We start from the raw sequence: 23,308 nt of genomic DNA on the forward strand, positions 1-23,308 counted from the left end.
TTTTCCCAATGTCTGATCTTGTTTTATTTGGTTTAACTTTTTATTTTCATTGCTTAATTACTAGGCCTACTTGTGGCAGATTAAACATAATCATAATATAATGTCACGTCGTACGTAGATATACATTTTACGCTTAAATTCTTCCATAATGCACTAGTCCTCAATACATGAGATAATAATAAAAATAAAATTCAAACATTACCGATATTAAAGTAGGCCAATAATTAATTCTGAATTAATGTACACAGTATGTACGAAAAAGATAGATAATAGAATAGATAGAAATAATAAAGTGTTTACATTTGGGCTAGTCTATTGGAAATGTTTGTTTATAGGTTATGCCTATAACACGTTACTTGTCCCCATTGCCTGGAGATAGAAATAAGTATTAGTTGATTCAAAAGATAACAACTATTTCCCATTATTATTGTCCTATTATCTAGCATGCATATTTCCCATTCTTAGGGTATGCTGTTATTGCTTGTGCCAGTGGGTAATTTATCCCTTTAGAGTGGGATTGTTATTAAGAAATAAAGTATTTATTTTACGATGTCATTCATAGCATATCGCTTAGTTTTAAATAGTATAACCTGACGCGCATCAAGGCCAGTAATTCATTATTTATATGCAGTCAAATTTATTAATTTTAGCATCACTATTTAATGCGACCAGACACCAGTGCTAATATTATTGTATATAATTATTCCACCATTGTGACGTCATGAGGTGAATGCACTTCTATATTGTATAGAGACAAATTGTTTCCCCCACTGTGAAAGAGTTAGTTAGTTACATTTCCAATGATATAACAATATTTCAAGCTACCAATTGGATGGCTATCCTTGAATAGATAAAGGAGACAAATTTATCGGTACAATTCGTATTGTTGAGAAAGCAGTGACCATGGATTTCTGTATAATAGGGTTTTCTGCATTTTTTTCATGCATGAAGACATAATTATCAAAACGCATAGAACAACACGCAAAATATTCTAGTAGATGCAATAAGATTTGTGAGCTTATCCAAAATATCGCATTTAATCATTCAATTTTGAATCACGAGGTATAAATATATCCACTCACAGGCTAGCTGATGTATATTTACAGTATATGATGTTTTATTTAATATTCAGCTGGATTTCATCGTTCATCCAGTTAGTGGCACTGTTTCTGTTAGTGTATAGTCTGTTTCGCGCTATTCACTACTTTTGGAATCTTTATCACAGTCTGCAGTATGATAGTACATGTAAAGACCCGCTACCTGGCGGGGGCATGGGTTGGCCAATCATTGGTGAGACATTTCAACTAATACTAAAGGTAAGTGATAAAGTATCAGTTATTTTAACTTTTTGAGTGACTAAATGCATTAAAGATGATGATGATGATGATGACGATGATGATATTCGTATTAAACGAAACTTGTATGATGTATTTATAAAGCGCGCGCGCACACTGGGCATGTCCATGTGATTATCTTAAAACAGTTGGTTAAACTAATTACAAAATGATGTAAAAATCATTGAAAAAATATAAAATATGTATCTTTGCTTTTAAAAATAAATATAGATTTTATTTAAAATTTAAATGACTTTTCTTAAAACTGTATTTAAATAGGTGACCCATCAATTTCTGAGTTTGTGTACTTTGATCGTGACGCCTACGGTGTAGCCTATTTAATTGAACTTAACACCAATAACTTGTATTCTTCTATTCATCAAAGATTAGAGGATTCAAATTGACGCCACTGGCGGCGGACACGCAGTGTCCTAAAAAATACAAAGTATTATATAAGTGTTATCATAACAATGGTTCCTAAAACTACCTATTGGTCCTGATACAAACACTGACATACTTTACGATTTACAATAAATATATCCTACTTAAGACAGACTATAGTTGTCCTATTTAAAAACGTTATCACAATGCTAGGCCTATCTCTACTTTTACAGTCATTGGTTTATAGCATTTTTTAACACTATTAAAAATACTACAAAAGATCGTCACTTAAACCCTCATGAGCCCGATTTTAAGTCTTTAAAATACAAAGATGCATAAACTTAACCTCTAAAAAAACTAGATCATTTATTTTTGGGTAATATACTCGACTCACCGTAATCATCGATAAATAAAGAATTAGCGATTTTGAGTTTAAAATACATCCCCTTGGTCTTAATTCTTTGCTTGTTTGTATGCGTTTTTATTAATTTTTAGACCTTCTAGCTTAAGTACATGGGCTACACAATAACAGCATAATAACATTTAATAAAACCTCCTCTCAGTTGTGATATGTAATATTTACATTCAACCGAATGATATTTAATGATATAAATAATAATTTGTGGTAAAGTTGATTTTACATTGATGCATGAACGTATACCTCTAAAAAACTGTGTCGACACTGGATAATTTATTTTTGGGTAATATACTCACTTTCATCATCGATAAATAAAGAATTAGCGATTTTGAGTTTAAAATACATTTCCTTGTTCTTAGTTCTGTGCTTGTTTGTAAGCGCGCTATCCGAATAGTTTTTATTATTTTTTAGACCTTCATTTATCTATTTGATCAAAATCACATAAAACAAGTAAAAAGGTTCATGGATAAACCAGTATTAAAACAACATATCTTCTAGTCTAAATGAACATGGCCTACACAATAACACCATAATAATACTTAATTGAATCACAGTTGTGCTATATAATATTTACATGTAACCAAATGATATTTAGTATTAAATAATAATGGTAAAGTTGATTTTACATTAGAACGCGTGGAATCTTTTTATTTGTTAGCGCAAGATTGAAGTAGAGTGAAGAATGACGTACATGGAAGAACTAGCTGGTTATTAGAGCTCTGTTAAATTGAATAATGTTGTGGATGATGATGATGTCATCAATACACCCACTTTGGGAATTAACAATCATTCATGACTTATATTGGACCGATTGATGGATCAATTTATACTATAAAACACATCTACAAATGTTAATGTTGTCACATTTATATATACTGTAGCTCTTGTCACAATCAACAGATGGTCCCAAAAGTCCTTAAAAATAAAGATGGGAGAATAACAGATTATGTATATCGTCATTTTTGTGTTTATTATTATGTTTTGTGTTATATTTCAGGGATCAAAATTTTACGAAGAACGTTTTAAGAAACATGGTAAAATATTCAAGACGCATGTTCTAGGGAAACCTATCATCCGGGTGTATGGAGCGGAAAACCTGCAAAAAATATTCCAGTTGGAGAATGAAATTCTTGCACCGTCACTGCCGACCTCGACGCGTAGTCTCCTCGGACAACACGCGATAAGCGGGATGTTTGGCACGCTTCACGCAGTCGCTCGTAAACGCATAATGGAAGCGTTTCGTCACAGCGCTCTCGAGTCATATGTTCCTTCGATACAGAAGCAAATTGATGAAACTCTAGAAAACTGGTGTTCAAAAGAAAAGGTGACCGTCTACCCAGAGATGCGTGAATTGATATTCCGTGTTAATGGTTCAACGTTATGTGGATTTAACTATTCAAAAACTGAAATAATGAGTCTTACAGAAACATTTAAAGTGTTTTCCGACAATATTTTCTGCTTGCCAATTGATATTCCAGGATCGGGACTAAACAAGGTAACATTATACACCTTTATCATTCCTACAATTCTATTGTGGTAATCTAAACGTTTAAGTTTAAGGGGTCTCATATGTACATATTATTTGAAGACTTAATTTATTTTACTACTTAACGCGCGCGTACAAATTAAATAATTATAATGTTGTGTCCCTCCGCAGGGTGTGTCATGGGTGGTATTTACGACGGCAATACATTGCTAGAATAATATTAATATAATTTCAGGGCATGAAAGCACGAGAGATACTTTTGGAACGAATCGGAGCGAGTCTTAGGAAGAAGAGGGAATCGGACTCATTGGAAGACCGAACCGCATTAAGACTTCTTATGGAATACATGGACGAGACGAAAGATGATGTTGACGACAAGATCATTAAAGACGTCGTTTTAGAGCTCCTCTTCGCCAGTTTCTCGACAACCTCTAGTGCAGCCACTACGTTACTGATGAATCTGTCACGACATCCAGAGGTCGTGGCTAGAATAAAACAAGAGTTGGAAGAGAGTGGACTGTATTCATTGGAAAATGTTCATGGGTTGAGTTTGGCAGAGATCAATAGCCTGAAATACACAGCTGCGGTAGTCAGGGAATCTTTGAGGCTTACCCCACCGGTTGGCGGCGGGTTCAGAAAGGTGTTACAGACCTTTACGCTCGAGGTAGGATTATAACGTATATACGGCATATATTTATTTATTCTACTTTGTTTTACAAGAGTAGTTCTAACAGCTGTACAACAGCAGTACAGGTCCTTGTTCATGTCCTACTTAAAGTATGCTTAGTATCAAACTCACACTAAATAAATACGCCCTAATTCAATTGTACTAGACTATACGTAGAGAACATCTTTAATTGCACGGTTCCATTTCATCGTCAATAAAAAATTGTTCAAAAATATTCTGCCGCCCTCTATATCGTCACCAAAAAATGTTCAAATGCGTCATCAAAGATAACTATTTGATTGCGCTCATTGCATGAGGGACTAACGCGACAAGATGTTACATCTTATATCTAGTTATATTACTTTATTATGTATTTATCAATCTTTTGCGTATATACATCATAGTATGCATTGATAATTAAATTACTTTGAATGTGAACTAAATAAATGTGGTATCATTCATAATCTTAGTATAGAGGTAATTTAAATATTCTTGGTTTGTTTAATTTCAGGGCAAGCAAATACCAAAAGGTTGGACACTATTATGGAGTATCCGAGAAACAATGGGGTATTCAAGTTATTACGATAACGTTGACCAATTTTACCCCGACCGGTTTATCAACAACGAAAAGGAGGACAAAGTGATTTCAAACCGCTACAATTACTGCGTGTTCGGCGGTGGGCCTAGAAGTTGTATTGGCAAACATCTTGCTATATTATTTCTAAAAATCTTGACCATCGAACTCATTCGTAAATGTAATTGGCGTTTACTGACGACAGATCTTAAAATAGCTCTTCTACCTGTACCTCACCCAAAGAACGGACTACCGGTGAAGTTTACGAGGAATAACCAAGAAAAACCAGAAACGAAAATCGAATCAACAAAGAAGATTGACTGAATGTACACTTGCTGCACAGATTATTAAATGACAGATAATAAAAATAATCATAACATTTTGGCTTACACAGACTTTGTGATTCGTTCGACCAATAACATTTATTCATGTAAATAGAGTATTTATTGGATTTTTATTCAATTTGTAAATTATATAATATCTTATTAATTTATTTGTGACGAAAAATTATATTTTAAGTCCGAAAATAACGAAATGAAAGTAAAATTATTATTGCTAAACAATTTTAAATTGTTTATCTTTGTAAATTATTATAAAAAAACATTTGGTGATTATATATATATAGTGAACAGATCTTTGCTGCTTTTTATATCTAACGATTTTTTTGGTAAAAATATATTTGATGACACATTTGTAAAGAGTATTTTGTCTTCATCTTGTCGAAAGTTTTCCGAAATGCAACCAGCAAAAAAAATCACACAAGACAACCAAGAACATTTTAAATGTCTTTTATATAACTTGTTCATTTTTTCCAAACGCATCTATTGACGCACTGTATTGTTTTGTTTTTAATTCTCTAACAATTTGCTCAGAAAACAACAACTTAATACTACATGTACATTGGTTGAAATAGAACTTTCCAATATTATTGACCGTTTTAAAACTAGCTTCTTTCTTACTGGTTAGATCAATTGATACTGTACTGTAATGAATACATTCCACAATTGTCAGGCTTATACGTTGAGATTTCAGAAAAGCTTTTTTGAATACAAATAGTGTCACTTTCAAAATAATGGCAGATGTGTATTTAAATATTTACAGTAGTTATTTTTCATTACATTTTCTCTCCAAACAAACTTATTTTTAAAAATACAATCTCTATATATTTTAGGGACCTACTGTACTGTATATATATTTTATAGGGACCTACTGTATATATTTTATAGGGACCTACTGTATACATTTTATAGGGACCTACTGTATATATTTTATAGGGACCTACTATATATATATTTTTGATCAAGATGTTACTTTCCTACATGAAATAAACAGGTTCAGACTAAATAAATTTCTTTGAATGAAAAGCACCAGTAAAGCGCCAATGTTGAATTGAGATTTTGAAATAAAAATCAGCACCTCTCTACTAAGGCATTCATAAATATTACAGATGACATTTATCACATGAAACAAACAATAAATAAACAAAGTTTGGAGTCACCAGGAATTTTTAAGACGTCAAAATTGGAATCACGACAAAATGTATGTAACAATTATGTTTGCTGTAACTGGTTTGCCTTTGATGGTGGTACTCTACTTGGACAACTACATTACATGCATTATTAGACATGGAACACCTCAATCTTATAAATGTCCACTGGTTTGCCTTTGTTGGTGGTACTCTACTTGGACAACTACATTACATGCATTATTAGACACGAAACACCTCAATCTTATCTATGAGAACACTAAGTTTAGCTTCGTCCCGATATGGCTCCTTTAATTGGAGCATTTTAATGTTTTCTGCATCATAGTATGTGCAGAGTACTTTCCAGTGTAGAAACACTTTAACAGCATTACGTAAGGTATCCATGCTGCAACTTTCACCTAAAAAAAATCAACAGGTACAAAATTACAAATTGTAAATTAACATCCTAAAACATGAAAAGTAAAATAACATTTATATTTATTAAGGCCACAATAAAGTAGTACAGTATATATACGGTAGCTAGATGAGTTTCATAAAGCATGTATAATTACAAAATAAAAACACAATCTACTTACTGAAGACAGCAAATCCTTTTTCAACTCTCTCTTTTGCATACATATTAACCATTCTAATGTATGTGTTGTCATCAACGTCCATGTCCAAGAGACGAACAAGGTTGCACACTGATAGCCAATAACCCTCAATGAGGGGTCCGAGAACACACTGCAAGAATTGCAACTGCTTTTTGTTTTCTGATGACATGTTAATCTAAGATTGAAAACAAAAATACATTACTAACAGATTGTGATGAAATACAATGTATATATTCCATTGTACATAATACCTATGATATCTAACTACCAGCTAACTTTGTTTATGTCGCGAACAACAATGTCAATTAGTTTTACATTCATCTGAATGGTGGATGAAACCAGGACTGTTTAAAGCACCTTGAGTGGTCCTAACATTGATCAAGGGCTTCTTTCGTCCAGTGCCCACATTGACCAGAGGAAAGGCATGGGCCAATACGTCTTTACTAAAAGCCTTCATTCTAAAAACAGATTTTAAATACTAATTACCTCAATTGTTTCGCTATTATCAACTGAATCACTCTCGTCGCTCTCCCAACCCGTTGTTGCAGCTAGTTGGCGCACCCATCGTTGGTCCTTAAACCCAGTTATAGAATCCTTAACTGTAATCACCCCTTTCACAGCTAGCTCTTCAATAGCATCATTGATAACGTTTGTTAAGTTTCCACAAGGCTAATAAATAATAATACCAAGTATTATTTATAGCTGTGGGGAGGGCGTTATAACAAACATGCCGACTGAACATTAGTATCTGAACAATGTTGAGAGCTCATTAGCACACAAGAGATATTTTGAAAACAATGATGTATTTCATAAAGTATCTCAAGCAATGCCGATTAAATTTTTTTTTTTTAATTTTTGGTGAACAAATGCAGTACTGTATCAATTTTGCTTAGACACTTTTTTATGACTGGACCTAAGCATAGGACTATTTCTATGTAGTTTAGTCATGCTTGTAACAGATTCATTTGGTAGACAGAGGATGGAAGAACAACATAGTTTTAGGTCTAGTTGTGTTGTTTTTTAATTTTTCTTATTAAAAATATAGGCAAACAATTAGTACTTAAATAGGTGCAATTGATAACATTTTGACACGTTTTTCATTTAAAAAGTAGTGTTCTGTTCTTGTTGAATATGTTTGAGAAGGTAAGAGTTATTATGTAAATTGTCTTACTACAGTTACACACACACTGTAATAAGGTCTTCTTAAAACCGTATGGCTGAGGTTTAAGTAGTTTTTGGATGATTGGTGTATAATTAGAATAATTTAAAAACATAATTAATATTTAAAATTAATTCAAGACAAATTGTTGTTTATTTCTTACCGGAGCAAAGATGAATTCAAACTGTAAGAGATCACAAAGTTGCATAGCCCTAGTTAGAAGCCTATCCTTACAGATTGATAGTGGACTTGAATGGCATGTATTAAACATTAGCTGTGTACTTCCACATTCAGCAATAATGGCATTGGCTGTAACAAATCAAATCATTCTATTTATAAACTCTATGTTGTCTTTTTATAATTATGCAACGTATGTTGAATAGTTGTAATATTCTTGTTGCTTGTGTTTGCAAACATATGCTCCATAACTCAAAAATGTATTGTAGATGGAGAAGTATCCTATATATTTAAGCGTAGAGTTTGTAATTTTTCTTCTTGTACGTTTTTTGATATGGATGAAATATTTCCGAAATAAAAGAAACTGAATTGGAAAGCCCTTGTACAATGTAAATTGAAACTGACTAAAATTATATGAAAATGAAATAATTACCAAGAACAGATTCCATGAGGAAAACTGAGATGAGTGTATTGCTATAGTAGGATAATTCAAAAACATTTGGCAAGCTTAGTACTGGAGTAACAAATTCTTTCTCCTTGTTGGACTTCTTATTTGAAATAACATCTGGACCTGTGCTGCTAATAACCATCACGTTTTCCACATGGATGAGGTTACCTCCCAGCAACCGTATTGCGTGATGGACTACTGCTGTTGATGTGCCTGTAAAACCAATGCTGTATCCTCTAGATGCAATATCCTCCTTCATCTTGTCTAGTTCTTTCACTAAAGTTTCAAAGGCTACACCCTGCAACAACAATAAAACTTTGATAACAAAAAATATATGATTTTAAGTAAGTACACCAGCAACAGGACTGAAATAGTTTAAAAAATGTTAATCTTAATTTTAGGCCATGGTAAATAGATTACAAGCTTCTCATCAGTTGTTAGTATGACAAATTTGTCCCATACATCAGAACAGATCATCTTCCATCTTTGTTTTTTAACGAAATAAATACTAAAAATTAAAATGATCCTATGTTTCATATTGGTTCAATCTAATTTACTTACTTCTCTGAATTTTGTGAGCAGTAAAAATGCCACAATGTTTGTACTCATAATAGTGTTAACATGTACTGAATCTGTGGAGAAAAACAGAAATTAGCATTCTTGGTATTATTACGTTCTTTCGAATTGTATACACACATCAGCCAATAGAAATCAACAGTTTCTATATACATGATTTTAGGAGTAAAGCTCTGTCTACACTATCAAAATTTATGTGACAATTTGTGATGTGCCCATATATGGACATGATGATGTCATCTCACTACTATATTTGGGCATATCACTACTACAAACTAGTTTGATAGGTGTAGAGAGAACTTATGAAACAAGAAGATGACATGTTAATCACCAAACAAAAACAATGCTAATCAATGCACCCTTTCTACTTGGTCTAAATAAAGGAAATTATTCTAATGGTAAACAGCTATCTAGATCTACATTTACATTGTGTCTAGACAGGGGACACTGGCCCATAGAAAGTAGTTAACTTAACAATTTTCTAAGTTTACTAACTGAATACCACTTTAATAAATAAAATCCTTAAATATTTATATCCACAATTTTTTGTTTGAATCTTACCATAAACAATATGTTCTGCTAATCCCTTAACCAGTTGCCTTGTGTCTTCTACCACAATATCTGTACCATATAGTGAGTTGTCACTTCCAGCTCTCTTCACTTTACTTTTGCATATACCTGATGTTGCGATATCACTTACAGGTGTGGCAGGGGCCTGCGGTGCCTCTAAGTATTCCTAAACAACATGCAAGAAAATGTTTTGGATGAGAATTAATAAAGAAAATTAATATCTAACTGTACAATAAAATGATTCTACAAATTTAGACAAAAAGGACTGAAGACTGTCCAGGTGCGGATCCAGTGGTGTACTTCTAGTTGCTTAAATGAAATCATGAACTACTTTTGAGCTATTTTTGACAAACTAAGAAATGAACTGTAAAAAAGAAAAGTTAATACATACTTTTAATGAAAATGGTTGTGCAAAGTCTACTTTGACATGGCCGTAGTTATGCTTTAAAACATCATATATTCCACGCAATGCCATCATAAATGTTTCCTTCCTTTTCTGTAAACCCTAGTAAAAAAAAACCAAATGTTATAATAGAAGAAGTACTGGATTATGGCGACATAAGCAGTATTTCATTTTTTTTTTATTGATGTGAATAATGGGATCTCTTCAGGGTTCCTGGTCAATGTGATTGAATTAGCACTCAGGAGACACTTGGGTATTTATCAAGAGGCTATTGTGTTTAATGTGAAAGGGATATAACACTATATTGTATGTGTGCAAAGGCAAAAAAAAAAAAACTTGATAAATTTTCTCACCATTTGTTCATTGTTAAAATGACCATCTAAAATCTTCTCATAACTTATGGAGGCAGGAACAATAAAGGCATCAGAGATCACTCCTAAATGAAAGATACATTCAAATTATTTACCAGGTAGTGAAACTGATTTAAACTTCCAAAAGTAGTAGTAGAGTAGTACTTTTCCAAAAATTCTACTTTGAATATGTTAAACTGTTACTAACCATCATAATAAGAGTCAACTACACAAGACAACAGACCACCTTTTGGCGACAAAGCTTTTCCACTTCTTGACCTTCCACCCTCTGGAAAAAATAAAACAAAAGCTGTTACTTTTTGTTGAAACTACAAAACTTGTTAATTAATCAAATCTATTTCAGTTATTTACAATTAGTAATGAGATAATTTTCACTTACTTAAAGTAGGTGACTTGACCAATCACAAGCGATGAATTACTCGAACTGTCGCTTGTCATTGGTCAACTTAATTTTCACTTACCAATAAAGAATTCAAGGTTTTGATTACTCCGAAGAACCTCTTCAATATACTAAAAAAAGGTTAAAAAATAACAATAAACAATAAATAAAATGTGTATTATAAAGATTAATGTTGTTGATTATTTTATGTTGATATAAAGTTTGCGTTACACTACGTATATACTTTGACGTTTCAATCAATATACTTTGATCGTCCTCAGGAGTGAGAATGCAGAAAGTCTAGGTTATTTTAAACATGTACTTACTGTATGTAAAGCAGCTCTGTATACAAGATCTTTCTTGCCAACATCTCGATCAAGTTTTCGTTTAATAAAAAAGGCACCAAGGCTCCGAAGAACCCAACTAAAACAAATAACGTTGAAAAATAGCATTTGTCATTGGTCTTCAAATTCCAATAAAAAATGAAATATAAAAAAGGATAAATGAATGAATTAGAATCAAGATACTTCATAGCCAGATTTTTCTATTTCTCTTGTAATTGAATACAAAGACCAGTCATATGCTCTATAGTATGACTCAATTCCCACAGAAAGCACAGACTTAATTACAATCAGGTTAAGTATGGTATACATCAAGTATAAATGATATCTAAAGAACAGCAGCTTATAAACACAGAAAACACAGTGTGTCACCCAGATTGCTTATAAAACAAAGTATAACATTAATTTTAATGTTTAAATCTCTGCATTATGTTAAAAATTATTTAAAAACAATCTGTGGTCACCTGAATACTGGAAGGTTAAGGTTGTCTCCTGCTGCAATGTGCGGTGCCTTAACACCATAATTATGAAGAATGAACGACAGAAGAACATAATCTAAATGACTACGATGCATTGGAATAAACACTAGTGGAACTCCTTTCTGTAGAAACAAATATGAAACAAAATTACTACTCAGCAGTAGCAACTACTTTACTCATAAGTGTCATTTGATGTTCTATTATTACTAAACAAAAACATGCTAATAGTATTCAGTCCACAGCTGTTTCAACTAGTGTTAAGATATTAGAAAAAGTCAAGCGCCCTCAGTGTTAGCAGACGAGGCTCCCCGAGTCGCGCGAACATATAATTTTTGTTTACAAACCATTATTTCGCGAACGCCAAATTAAATTTCGCTATCGTGAGTTTTTATGTAGTAAAAACATTTTTTACAAAACCAAACGATTAAAAAAAGTGTATGTTCAATTAAAAAATAAATATTTTATTGTTTCTTTACTATAAATTAATAAATAAACGACGATATTGTCCATTTTACTGAAATAATCTCCCGCACATAAACCAGGAAGTCGAGATAAACTGTGTAATGAAATAGTAAACAATCGTAAGTAGAAAATATCATTGTATTCTTTACTTATTTTTTGGATATAATTCATTTTTTTAGAAAAAGAACGAACTAGAATATAGTCCATCATTATTATATAAACAAAATAATACAAGTTTTGTTAATATAGCCTGGTTCAGTTTTTAGTAAAACTCGCATATTTTGCAACCCCTTTATACATTGTTATTGTTATCGGCGAGAAAACGGTTTGGCGATAGGCTTAGAACGTGCGTTGACGCCCGCGATGACCGTGACAGTAATGTGGGCCTAGAATGAAGCTAGGCCCAAACATAGAAAATTCGTAATAGTTAAGCCTTTTATTACCCTAATCCTAAATTTAATCATTATAACTGTTACCAAATAATTAATGGCATGTGTTTATAATAATAATTATTGCTTTCCTGGTGCATTTTTAGGCTAGCTGGTGTGACTGAGTGACAGTCCTACAGCCTAGGCTAGCTAGGCCTTAATATTAATACATTTGTATAATAATGGTTTAATATTTTGGCTATTAGCTCTCTTGTTTGGATTTGTTTGGACACAAAACTGAAGTACTGTAGATTTAAAAATTGATTTATTTTTAAATAAAGGAAAGTACAGTTGCATCTATTGTTTTTTAGACCATGGCAGTGAAAAAAAAAGCAAAAAAATATCGCACAGCGTTGTTAGGCCATACCTGGTAGACATTGAATAAAACAGGGTAGGTAAATAATCATAACCACCTCTTTAGAAAGTTTAATACACACTCCAAACAATGAAATGTGTGTTTGTACTTCCATATTAAAGAACAATGTTAGTATAAAATAACTGTCAAAACAAACAATTGTTACAGTAATTTATAAATATACCTCTTTTCTTTATTAAATATTTCCTCAATCAACTATTTTTCCAGGTGTCAATATGTTATAATATTCAACATGCGACAGGATGCTGACATCTTGACTGGTACATTCAAATGTTGTTTCAACTTTACATTGACATTACATATTAACTAAATTGGTCAAGTTGCTCTTTAAATACACATTGTCCCTTTGAGCATAGAATTTCAAAATTGTTTATCCTATTTATATGCATAATAAAGCAAACCTTTGGCTGGAACTTATTTTCCTATTTGAATTATCCATATATTATCATTATCTGCTACAAGAAATAGTTAACATTTTTTAAATATAATAATTTTGATGCTCATTTTTTATGCAGATTGAAATTTATTTGGTTGACCAATATTGTTTAATCTCAGGTGATCATCTAGCAGACTTTGAGAAAATCAGAAGCTGCAGCACATCGACATGCTACAATGATTAAAATCCAGTCTTTAGAAGAGAATCTTGAGCATTTAAGAAATTAACTCTCAGTGTCACTTGTGACAAAACAGCATAGTAAGATTGCAGAGACTGGCCACAGAATAAATCTAAAAGAACAAGAGGTCAAAGACTTGGTAAGTCCTACATTATACACCTTTAAAATTATGTCTAAAACATGCAATACTATAAAAATTAATGCCATATTTCTTTTATATATTTTATATAGCGAACTACTATGAACCAAGAGATTTGAAACTCTATGTACAAAAATGGACGAGGTATTTAGAAAAAATAAATTCCTCGACAGCAGTAACACGGAAAGAGTTTTGTGGGAAATCATGAAGTCACATTTGACGTTTATTTCACCTGAGATCCAGCATGAAGTAACTAGGCCAGTAACTAAGTGCAGAAAAGTTTGAGGAAATAGGAATAGTTTGCTATTTCTCAGTTAATTGTTACAGTATTGCATATACAGTATTATGTATAGTATACTGTACTGTATGAATAGTAGTGTTTTTTTGTTGTTATTGCTAGAACAATGATTTTGTAAATATTTAACAAATGGTATATGAATTGTAATTGAATTTCATTTTTTGGAAGTTATTTTATTTTAATTTGTTTATATATTATTGATTGATAACGGAAATTGATGTTATTTACTGATTTAGATTGTGATTGCATATCAAAATAATAAATAATATACAATACAAATATGAAAGAAATATGCATTTATAATTAAATATCTAATGTCACAGTACTCTATAGCTTCTTTCTATTAATATATTACAGATCTTTGACTAAGACATGCTAGGTAGGCTGCTAGGCATTTAACCTGCTGATGATGTAGCCTAGCCTATATATAGTATTTAGGCCTAGCTAGGCCTGAGTAGCCTGGACTACTCTGTACTCCCCTCCCAATATGAATGATTATTAAAATAGCTTAGGCCTAGGCTAGGCCTAATTTTTAATTAGGACCAGGAACAAGTAATTAATCAGCTTTATAACAGGTCTACTGTCACTCAGGCCCCCGAATAGACATGTTTACGTGTTAAAAATAAACAGCCATTAGTCTTACACAGCTGGTTTTAACCACGCAAAGGGGCCTGGGCATAGCCTATTATAAGCTAGCATAGGAAAAAATCCAGCCAGGCTATATGAATACGAACCTTCTTAAAACATTCAAGGATAACTAAAGTATCCAACTAAATCAAAGAATTCAACAGAAAAAATTATTTTTAAACTGATATGGAAAACAACATTTATACCTACTTTTTAAATGTATCACTTGAGAAAAAAAGTGGCGTTGGGTGTACAATTTTGGTTAACTTTCAATTACATTACCTCTTAAAATCCACGTGATAAAACGACGACAACATGTTTTTCACCTTCACCGAGGGTTGTTCTAATGAATATTCATTATTTTTCTGACTTTCGCGGTCTTTATTTGTTTTTATTGGCTATTAAAATACAGTCCTTTTATGCTTGATTGCTTCCGAGTTCCTCGTGTGGTTTGTATACAATATGTTTTCGGAATCACCACTCCATAAAACGCTATGAAACGTTGGGGGCGCTACACTTAATTCATATTTCTGGAACAGCTGTGAGTCCTGATGTTTTACACAATAACTTTCTAAACATCCTCTAAAACCATTTGTTAAAAGTAACGAGAAATGTTCTTAAAACTAACTTTTGATGCTTCTTTTATCAGCTCCATTTGACCCTTGTGAACTTGAACACCAAGAAGGAATACTCCAAGAACGCGGAGAAGAACCCAACTAGTGACTTTGAGTAGCGCACATGATATCTTAGCCACCATAGTTCCTAAGATCCGTTTCAGACGACGGCCATGTTTTCCTTCTGAATTACTTAAGCCGCCCCTTTCTCTGTTCGTTAATCCTTCAAAAATAAAAAAATTAATAAAATAAAATAAACCTTTAAAGATGTATTGTCCCCCAAAATCATGAAAAATAAAGATTTTTAAAATCGGGCTTTGAATAGGCCATTTTGCAGTTTTAATGAAGTTGTTCACTTCCATAAGAAAAAAAACGGTGGAAAAAAATTATTTCACCTATAAAAAGACAAAATAAACAGTTAAATTACCCAAAAACTCATTGTCTTCCAGACAATTTGACCATTTTTTGCTTTAAATTACATTTTTCTCGGGTAAATACATTTTTTTCAGACCCAATTTTTTTGTGAGAGTGAATAACTATTATGTGACATTAAAATAACATATTCAACAAAAAAATTAAAAAAAAAATTTTTTTAGGGGGACAATATATCTTTAACAATTTAGATTCTATTTAAATATTAGGCTAACTTGTATTCTTCTTTATTGTATCAAACAAAAATGTCAATACAAAAGGTAGCCAAGATATAGCCGAAGCTAATCAAGCTTGGTACCTTTTATCTTAACTAACTTAAAGCTCAGGTACAGGCATGAATTTTAAATATAATATTTGGTTAATTGTACATAAATCAAATATTTGTAACAGAAATCAAGATGAAAAAACATGAATTTCCCTTAATATGGTCAAATACAAAATTTGGCAAAATTCTTCCATAAAAACCAGGAAGACTTTTTTTTAGTAGTTAGGTAGTTAACCTAATGTAATAACATGTCTGGTGACTCCCTAGAAGGTGAAAAAAGATGGTGGATATATGGTGGATAATTTTTGCTCTAGCATGAAAATAAAAATCTGAAGTTGAATAAAAATACCAGAAATGTAATATTCAAGTTATATTACCTATATTTAGTCATCTGATAACATTTTTGTCCACACCGTTTATTTTTCATAGCTTTTTAAAATGCCTCTCTGTTTACAAAATTTGTGTACAAAAGAATAGAGATTTTACTGTGTAATTTGAACTATCCCCCCACTGATAAGAAAGTGCTTATTTTCAACAAGCTCGTGTAACACAAATAAAATCCCAAAAATTATGAAACATAGGGGAAACTATAGATCGATAATTGTTGGAATGTATGATCAATAGAATTTTTTTGCCCGCACCTGGCCTTTAAGCTACGAAATTAACAACTAAATAACAGAACTTAAAAGAACATAAACGTCAAAAACAAAACAAAAAATGTTTTGAATAATAAATAAATAACATAACATAAAGTACTGTATGTACTGTACTGTAATAAACAAAACCATATCAGTTCAATAGATAATATCTAATGGATTAACAATATATAAAACTTTGTAAATTATAGATTATTCTTTTATATACTTAAATAAAAGTAATTCTTTAAGTTGTTTAGAGAAAGCAAATCTAGATGTAATTGTTCGTAATTCTAAAGGTAAATCATTCCAAATAACAGCACCAGAAAAAGAAATTCTAAATCGTCCATAATTAATACGACAAGGGGGAATGGCTAAATTAAAATAATGATTAGTTCTTGTATTATATGCATGATCGGTAGTTTCAAAATAATCAGATAAACTGTGAGGTAATCTATTATTAAATAGATCAGAAACGAATTTAGAAACACATAAGGTATAAAGTTTGTTTATATCTAATATTTTAAGTAAATGAAATAAAGGCAATGAATGTGTTCCAAACTTAGAAAAAGTCATACAACTGACACACTAACTAAAACTAAAAGGGGTTTTAAATACGAATCATATGTGCTACCCCATATCTCAATACCATACTTCAATATTGAAACTCTGGAAATGAGTTGGAAGTAAGTCCTGCCAAACTAAACAAAATAGAGTCTAGTTTTAAACTAGCAACAAAAGGGGAAAAAATCGTAATGATCTAACACTAGTTATAGGCTCATTTACATTGGCTGTTGGTCTATTGTTTTAAAAGAGCACTCTCGCAAAAGGGGTTTGTCTGAACCACCAAACCTCTCTCTCTATGTGCTAATAGTAATAGATAATTTGATAATTTTCATCAAATTGATTGTAAATCTATATTTCTTACCTTCTGCATCTAAAATTGCACAGTTTTGTATTGCTGTATGGACTCTACCACTTTCCGATACTTTACTGATCATTTCATCTTTTGTTGGATAAATATGATTTTTATTCCTCTTCATAATGTGATTCAGGTTTGGCAGAAGGTATGAAACAACACCAGTTCTGACAAAAAAATTATGTTATTTAAAAAAATATCAGGATAAATATATAATTAAAGATGTATTGTCCCCCAAAAACATGAAAAATGAAAATTGTTTAATAAAGTTATTAAATTATGTAAAAAAAAAAACAAAAAAATAATTATTTCAAACAGACAAAAGAAATTTTAACTAAAAATGTATTTTTTAAAAATTACATTTTTTACTATCATGTGACATTAAAATGGCATATATAAAAAAAATATTTTCTAGGGGGACAATATATCTTTAAGGAATTGGTAGAAAAAAAGATTTGTTGTTTTTAATCAACAACTGAATTATTTTTCAAATTACATTATGGCATTTAAAATCAAAAAGCCTGCACAATTTATCAAAATGTGGAAATATTATTTAATGTGAAAAACATATCTATGAGATAATACTGTCTGAAAATATCAGCCAGACATAATTCTGTATTTTTAGATAAGTAACAAATCAGCTGTTAACATTGTCTGACAGACCAGGGATGAGTGAACCCTAGATAGACATATTCAGACATATTATTTTATAATGTTATCTGTCTTGCAATAAATAACAGATATGAGTGTGTTGCAATATCTACTTCAACAGGCTACAGGAAAAAAGGGAACAAAAAAACACCTCAATATTGCATGTGGTTATTTGAATACAATGGAAATATATTGCGCAATCTTTAATAACAATAAGCTATAAACAGTGTTATACCCCAGATACTTAATACGAGATCAGACTTATGGTGTGAAGGCATAAGAATCGGCTATAAATAGTGTTATACCCCAGATATTTAATTTCAGATCAGACTTATAGTGTGAAGCCGAAGTTCCAAGGATATATTACAATTTCTAAAGTAGAACTATATACCTGTTTTCCAACGGCATTCTGAGGACATTGCAAAGACCCATGTCTGGTATATTCTCATTATAAAGAACTTCCTGTAAAACAAAGGTTTAAGTGTTGTTTTATATTATTATAGTGTAGTCAGGTTGCAATATACAGTCATACTTAAATAACTAACATTGACCCATGTTAAAAAAGTTGCACTATCCATACTTAAGATTGGTTCTCAGTTGGATGCAATGCAAGGATGTAAGCTCATTGCAAGCAATTTGACTTATCATGACGAGATGTGATTCAACTCATTTGCATTTTGCCTACATCGATCTGTTGCGTCTAAGTGAGAATCAAGATTTACTTAAGTACATACTTACTCTACTTAGTGGACTGCAACGTGGACAGCAACGTCCCTTAAACGTTCTTTGCTCCTTTTCATACGATGGTGGTGGTGGTTTGGTCTTGAAATTCACAACTTCTGGAACAAGATCCTAAAAGTATAAAATTAGATAACAAGTTTTTAATGGCTGTTTGTGTCTGGATTTAGTGGGGATTCTGAGGCGTGTGTTGTCCCAGAGGCAAATTTGCACACCGGTGCCAGCAGCATGTTACAGGTGCTAAACAAATGGTTATCGAACCGGAATGGCATTAATGCTGTGGTAAGCCAGATTGGCTAGACTAACATTAATTATTATTATCATGATTTATTTTTTGGCTGATATCCATTTTAATGATTTATTATCTATTTTTATGAAAAAAATAAGTAAATGAGATTGATTACCAAGGCTATGGAATATGCTGGTCCTTTACTTCTTCTTTTCCTTGTTGGCAACTCACCAAATTTGTTGAGCCATGCCTCTTTTCCTGGGATGTTCTGGTTCGATACGCGTGTCTCTCCTGGTCCAGATTTGCTCCATTTTTTATAAACCTCATCTAACTTTTCCATATTTAGTTTATCTGTGAAAAAACGAAATGTATTTATAAGTAAACAAACATTAAGCATGAGAACCTGAATCACATTTGCTTATGGTTTTCTGGTTGCTTTGTACCTTTCATATCAAGTTTTCTAAAAGAAGTGTTTTGGTTCTGTGCTTGTATCTGTAATTACATCAATGAAAAACAAGAATTATTTTTTAAGAAATGTCCTTTTGAATTTCCTGTTTACAATTTCAAAATGAAGATGATAACTTCAAGAGTCATATAGACTGCATCCTTGGGCACCTCCCCCCACCCCCCATATGAGTAATCTTTAATATGGTGATAATAATTACCACATTTCAATAGCGCCCTTTTCATGAAAAATTATGCTCAAAGGCGCTTTAAATAGCAAATAATTACCCTAGTCATTTTTTGCATCAAACACGTATGGAAACAAAAAAAACCCAAAAAACTCCCAAAATGCAGCTAGTAATCGCAGCGCAAAGTTGTGTCTTGATCTAACTGTATGAGAGGTACTAGTCAAATAAAATTCAAAGAAACACTAGATCTCTTTCTCACACTCACAAGCATTAATTAAATAATCTACTGTACACAATGATGAGTTATCTAAAAAGATCACATTAAGAATCTTACCTAAGTAACAAGAAAAACTAGAAAACCTGTCTTACTCATACACTCAGTATGCTATCCTGGATCTAAATTCTAGATTGTTTGTACAATTACTTAGTAGCTGGTATAGAAAACAATTGAAAATTCCACCAACATTATATTAAGCAATAACACAGAACAACAATTATGTATTGTTTTCTTGTCAGCCAATCAAAAAGAAAGAAACCTTGGACCATGGCATTTCAAAACAAAGCAACCTATGGACAATCACTTGAATATCTAAATCTAAATAGTATAAAATCTATCATAATCAATAAACACATAGCTAATCAGTTTATTTCAACTTTGTTTATCTTTAGTAGCTAATTCATTTTGGGTTGGTTTGACTATATGGTAATGTTTATTTGAACTTGTGGATGGATGATACAGTTATATTACAATAATATTTACCTACACAAGGGTACAATAAATATTGGAAAAATGAAAACAAAAAACTACTTTGGTACAGTTAAAGTTTCATGGGGAAATTATTCATACAGTACATAATAACATAATTTGACACATTATTGGTGCATTACCGATAAATAGTGACGTCTAATCTTTTAAAAGCAAAATATACAAATAATACAGTACATTTGATAAATATTAAACATGAGTAAACATAATTTACATGTGACCATTTTGTGTGAGAACCAGTATTGTCTGCTGGGCTGTGTTTATACTTGAGCCATTTTACCACTGGCCAATGAACTTGAAAATGACATAATCATTAGGGGTGCTAATGGTCATATATTGAACTGCAGAACTTGCATTTCTATTTATTATTCCATGCAAAATTAAGTTCTTGGGTACAGGTATTGTATTCATCAGTCCCTAATAAGGTTTTAAAGCCTTCATACAATTTGGAGGGTACACACCTTAGTACAAACTTTGGAACTTTTTCATTTATAAAAAAAAAAATTATTTTGCAACTGGCTGCGCTGGGATTTTTATGAATGGCCTAACCAGATTCTAGGATGTTCTGGTTCACTAGTTCCAGCAGCATGTTTTGGATTGAATAGCCATAGTAGAAGAAAAAAAAAAACAAATTAGTCCTTATTTATATTTAAGATATGGTTTACAAAAACAAAATCGTTATTTATTATTGATGGGACTGTAGCATGCATGAACCTGGTTAAATGTGCACAACATAAATTACAGACAATATCCGGAAAGCACTTAAGTAGAATACCAATAATATGCTTATAAAACCATTGTTTCTAGTTTCCTGCACAATAACCAGGGTACTAGGTATTTTTTTAAATGTTTAACTTTAAACAAAACTACCAAAATCATATTATCCTACTATGAAAGATTGTTTTTTTTGAGCTAGTACATTGCCTTTGCCATATCTTGGTGCAATCTCAAATGTTGAACTTAATATTTTTAAGGACCTGGAAATTTATTTAGCACCGCAATATTACTTTACTCATTTATTTAGGAAATACTCTGAATGGTGGTTTGTAATCTGTGGTCAAAATATAATAGTCCAGCACATGTCCATTACACCTACTTACTGGGGTGAACAACCTCGGAACATGCTCAGAATAAGGTTAAAAATATAAAATGGATTGGAAGTAAAAGTGTTGTATAGAGTACAAAGAATTTAGGAGTGAAGTCAATATTAATAACACACCCACTACTGTGTATCCTTGATTGCCCATTGAAGTTTTTAAATAACAATTCATTATTTTACAGAATGGTTTTAACAACATTTTCTATATAATATACATTATAAAATACTTTTATTTTATACTAGAATGCAATTTTAATAAATACCTTAGATGCTTCGATTTATATCACTTGCAGTGCTGTCTCTATTCAATTTCAAGCACATGTACTTTATATAGGCCTAGTATAAGCATAGTTTGAAATGAGGCGATTTGGTGGAACCATCCATCCATGCAGATAGAAAATAATTGTAGGCCTACACATTCTATTGATTGCATCATCATCATGGCTGAGGCTATTATAATAAAAGCCACTTCTAGTGTAACTAACTAGACTAAGCCTACTACTACAGTACAAAACCTGTTTTATCATAATTATAATGCATACAGTGCTATTACTACTGCAACAAACCGCCCTAGCTAGCTAGGCCTATCATGCTTATAGGCCCGGCCGGCTTGATTTACACAGTAAAACAGCTGAAACTGATGACTAACCTTTTTCGTCGTGCTGCTGATGATGAATGATGTCTGGCTGCAGCATGTCGCCGGGATTTCTTCTCGGAATTGATATAAAGAATCTTCTAATACTGTATTATTATGCACCCTTTTTTTGGTAATAGGTTTCCTATCATCATACATTCCAACAAAATTAATTGTTTGGAAAAAACTTAATAAAAGACACCAGCAGATAAAGCCTCTACCGGCTACGATTTCGCAAGACAAAATGCATGGGAAGACGGCTACACGATTAAAATCACGTACCGTACAAGTAATGGAACATTCCTAATTCTATAAACTCTATAAATAAAATAAATGCAACATTTGCTTATTGAATTAGCACAAATCTGTAACATATTTAATGTAACTAGATTTTAAAGTAATAATGTATTACAGTACAATTAATACCCAAGTAATAATAAATAAACCTAGGACCATTTCCCTTTTATAATAATGGAATCAACTAAAGTTGCTCTAAAAATTTGAGAACGCTATTTTAATGGGGGTTTCCCCTTCATTTGGGTTAATTTAATTTCAAATAAAAAAATTGATGTTTTGGGTTTATTTTCTTTTATAAAAAATACCAATGGCACCGTATTTAGTATATGTTTACGTTGTTGAACCGACGACGATGATGATGCAACGCACCACCGACCCTTTTAGTAAACCAATTATGGTAATTTGAATGCATATTTCCCCTCAAGGGACAAATAAATGTGATCACGCATGTGTTTGTGGAAAATGCGTGTTAAAATCACTCTCAAATGCGGGACTATTCCGCACGATGCGAGACGATTGGTGACCATGAACTAGTTAGCATGGAGGGCACATGCTTAGTAGCTGATGTCAGCATGTTGTGTTTTCTCAAAATAGCTCAGCAAGAACATATC

At 31.9% G+C, this 23,308-nt stretch overlaps 2 protein-coding genes and 1 long non-coding RNA gene across 4 annotated transcripts; 2 read left to right on the forward strand and 1 right to left on the reverse strand.

Moving 5' to 3' along the window:
• Nucleotides 1-948: 948 nt before the first annotated feature.
• On the forward strand, nt 949-6,227 carry LOC144838466 (cytochrome P450 26B1-like). The gene is made up of 4 exons (XM_078693851.1): nt 949-1,316; nt 3,131-3,628; nt 3,855-4,283; nt 4,798-6,227. The coding sequence occupies exons 1-4, from the start codon at nt 1,110-1,112 to the stop codon at nt 5,182-5,184; spliced, it is 1,521 nt and encodes a 506-aa protein (XP_078549977.1). The 5' UTR covers nt 949-1,109; the 3' UTR covers nt 5,185-6,227.
• LOC144838465 (glycerol-3-phosphate acyltransferase 1, mitochondrial-like) lies at nt 5,633-22,628 on the reverse strand. The gene is made up of 19 exons (XM_078693850.1): nt 22,416-22,628; nt 19,445-19,620; nt 19,041-19,154; nt 18,694-18,764; nt 17,661-17,818; nt 15,415-15,623; nt 11,828-11,964; nt 11,349-11,445; nt 11,105-11,153; nt 10,831-10,911; nt 10,626-10,708; nt 10,261-10,374; nt 9,861-10,035; nt 9,285-9,355; nt 8,709-9,021; nt 8,262-8,407; nt 7,426-7,608; nt 6,922-7,114; nt 5,633-6,744 (listed from the first exon to the last, which is right to left on the reverse strand). Exons 1-19 carry the CDS (start codon nt 22,459-22,461, stop codon nt 6,569-6,571), a joined length of 2,592 nt encoding a protein of 863 aa, XP_078549976.1. The 5' UTR covers nt 22,462-22,628; the 3' UTR covers nt 5,633-6,568.
• LOC144837309 (uncharacterized) lies at nt 13,058-14,137 on the forward strand. 2 transcript variants are annotated; one of them, XR_013611461.1, is made up of 4 exons: nt 13,058-13,123; nt 13,316-13,368; nt 13,664-13,861; nt 13,954-14,137. It is a non-coding gene; the product is annotated as an uncharacterized LOC144837309 (long non-coding RNA). The 2 variants fall into 2 exon arrangements; XR_013611460.1 differs by having other exon boundaries at nt 13,088-13,127; nt 13,624-13,861.
• Nucleotides 22,629-23,308: the final 680 nt, after the last annotated feature.

Source organism: Antedon bifida, chromosome 3, assembly GCF_963402885.1.
Source record: "Antedon bifida chromosome 3, ecAntBifi1.1, whole genome shotgun sequence".
NCBI lineage: Eukaryota > Metazoa > Echinodermata > Crinoidea > Comatulida > Antedonidae > Antedon > Antedon bifida.

Bases quoted from the DNA above. Each gene is read 5' to 3' on its own strand.
- LOC144838465 (XM_078693850.1), bottom strand. From the start codon at position 22,461: ATGCTGCAGCCAGACATCATTCATCATCAGCAGCACGACGAAAAAG. The intron at 19,155-19,444 runs GTAATCAATCTC...TTATACTTTTAG, and splicing joins CAGCATATTCCATAGCCTTG to GATCTTGTTCCAGAAGTTGT. The intron at 11,446-11,827 runs GTGACCACAGAT...TATTTGTTTTAG, and splicing joins CTTAACCTTCCAGTATTCAG to TTGGGTTCTTCGGAGCCTTG.
- LOC144838466 (XM_078693851.1), top strand. From the start codon at position 1,110: ATGATGTTTTATTTAATATTCAGCTGGATTTCATCGTTCATCCAGTTA. The intron at 3,629-3,854 runs GTAACATTATAC...ATATAATTTCAG, and splicing joins CAGGATCGGGACTAAACAAG to GGCATGAAAGCACGAGAGAT. The intron at 4,284-4,797 runs GTAGGATTATAA...GTTTAATTTCAG, and splicing joins TACAGACCTTTACGCTCGAG to GGCAAGCAAATACCAAAAGG.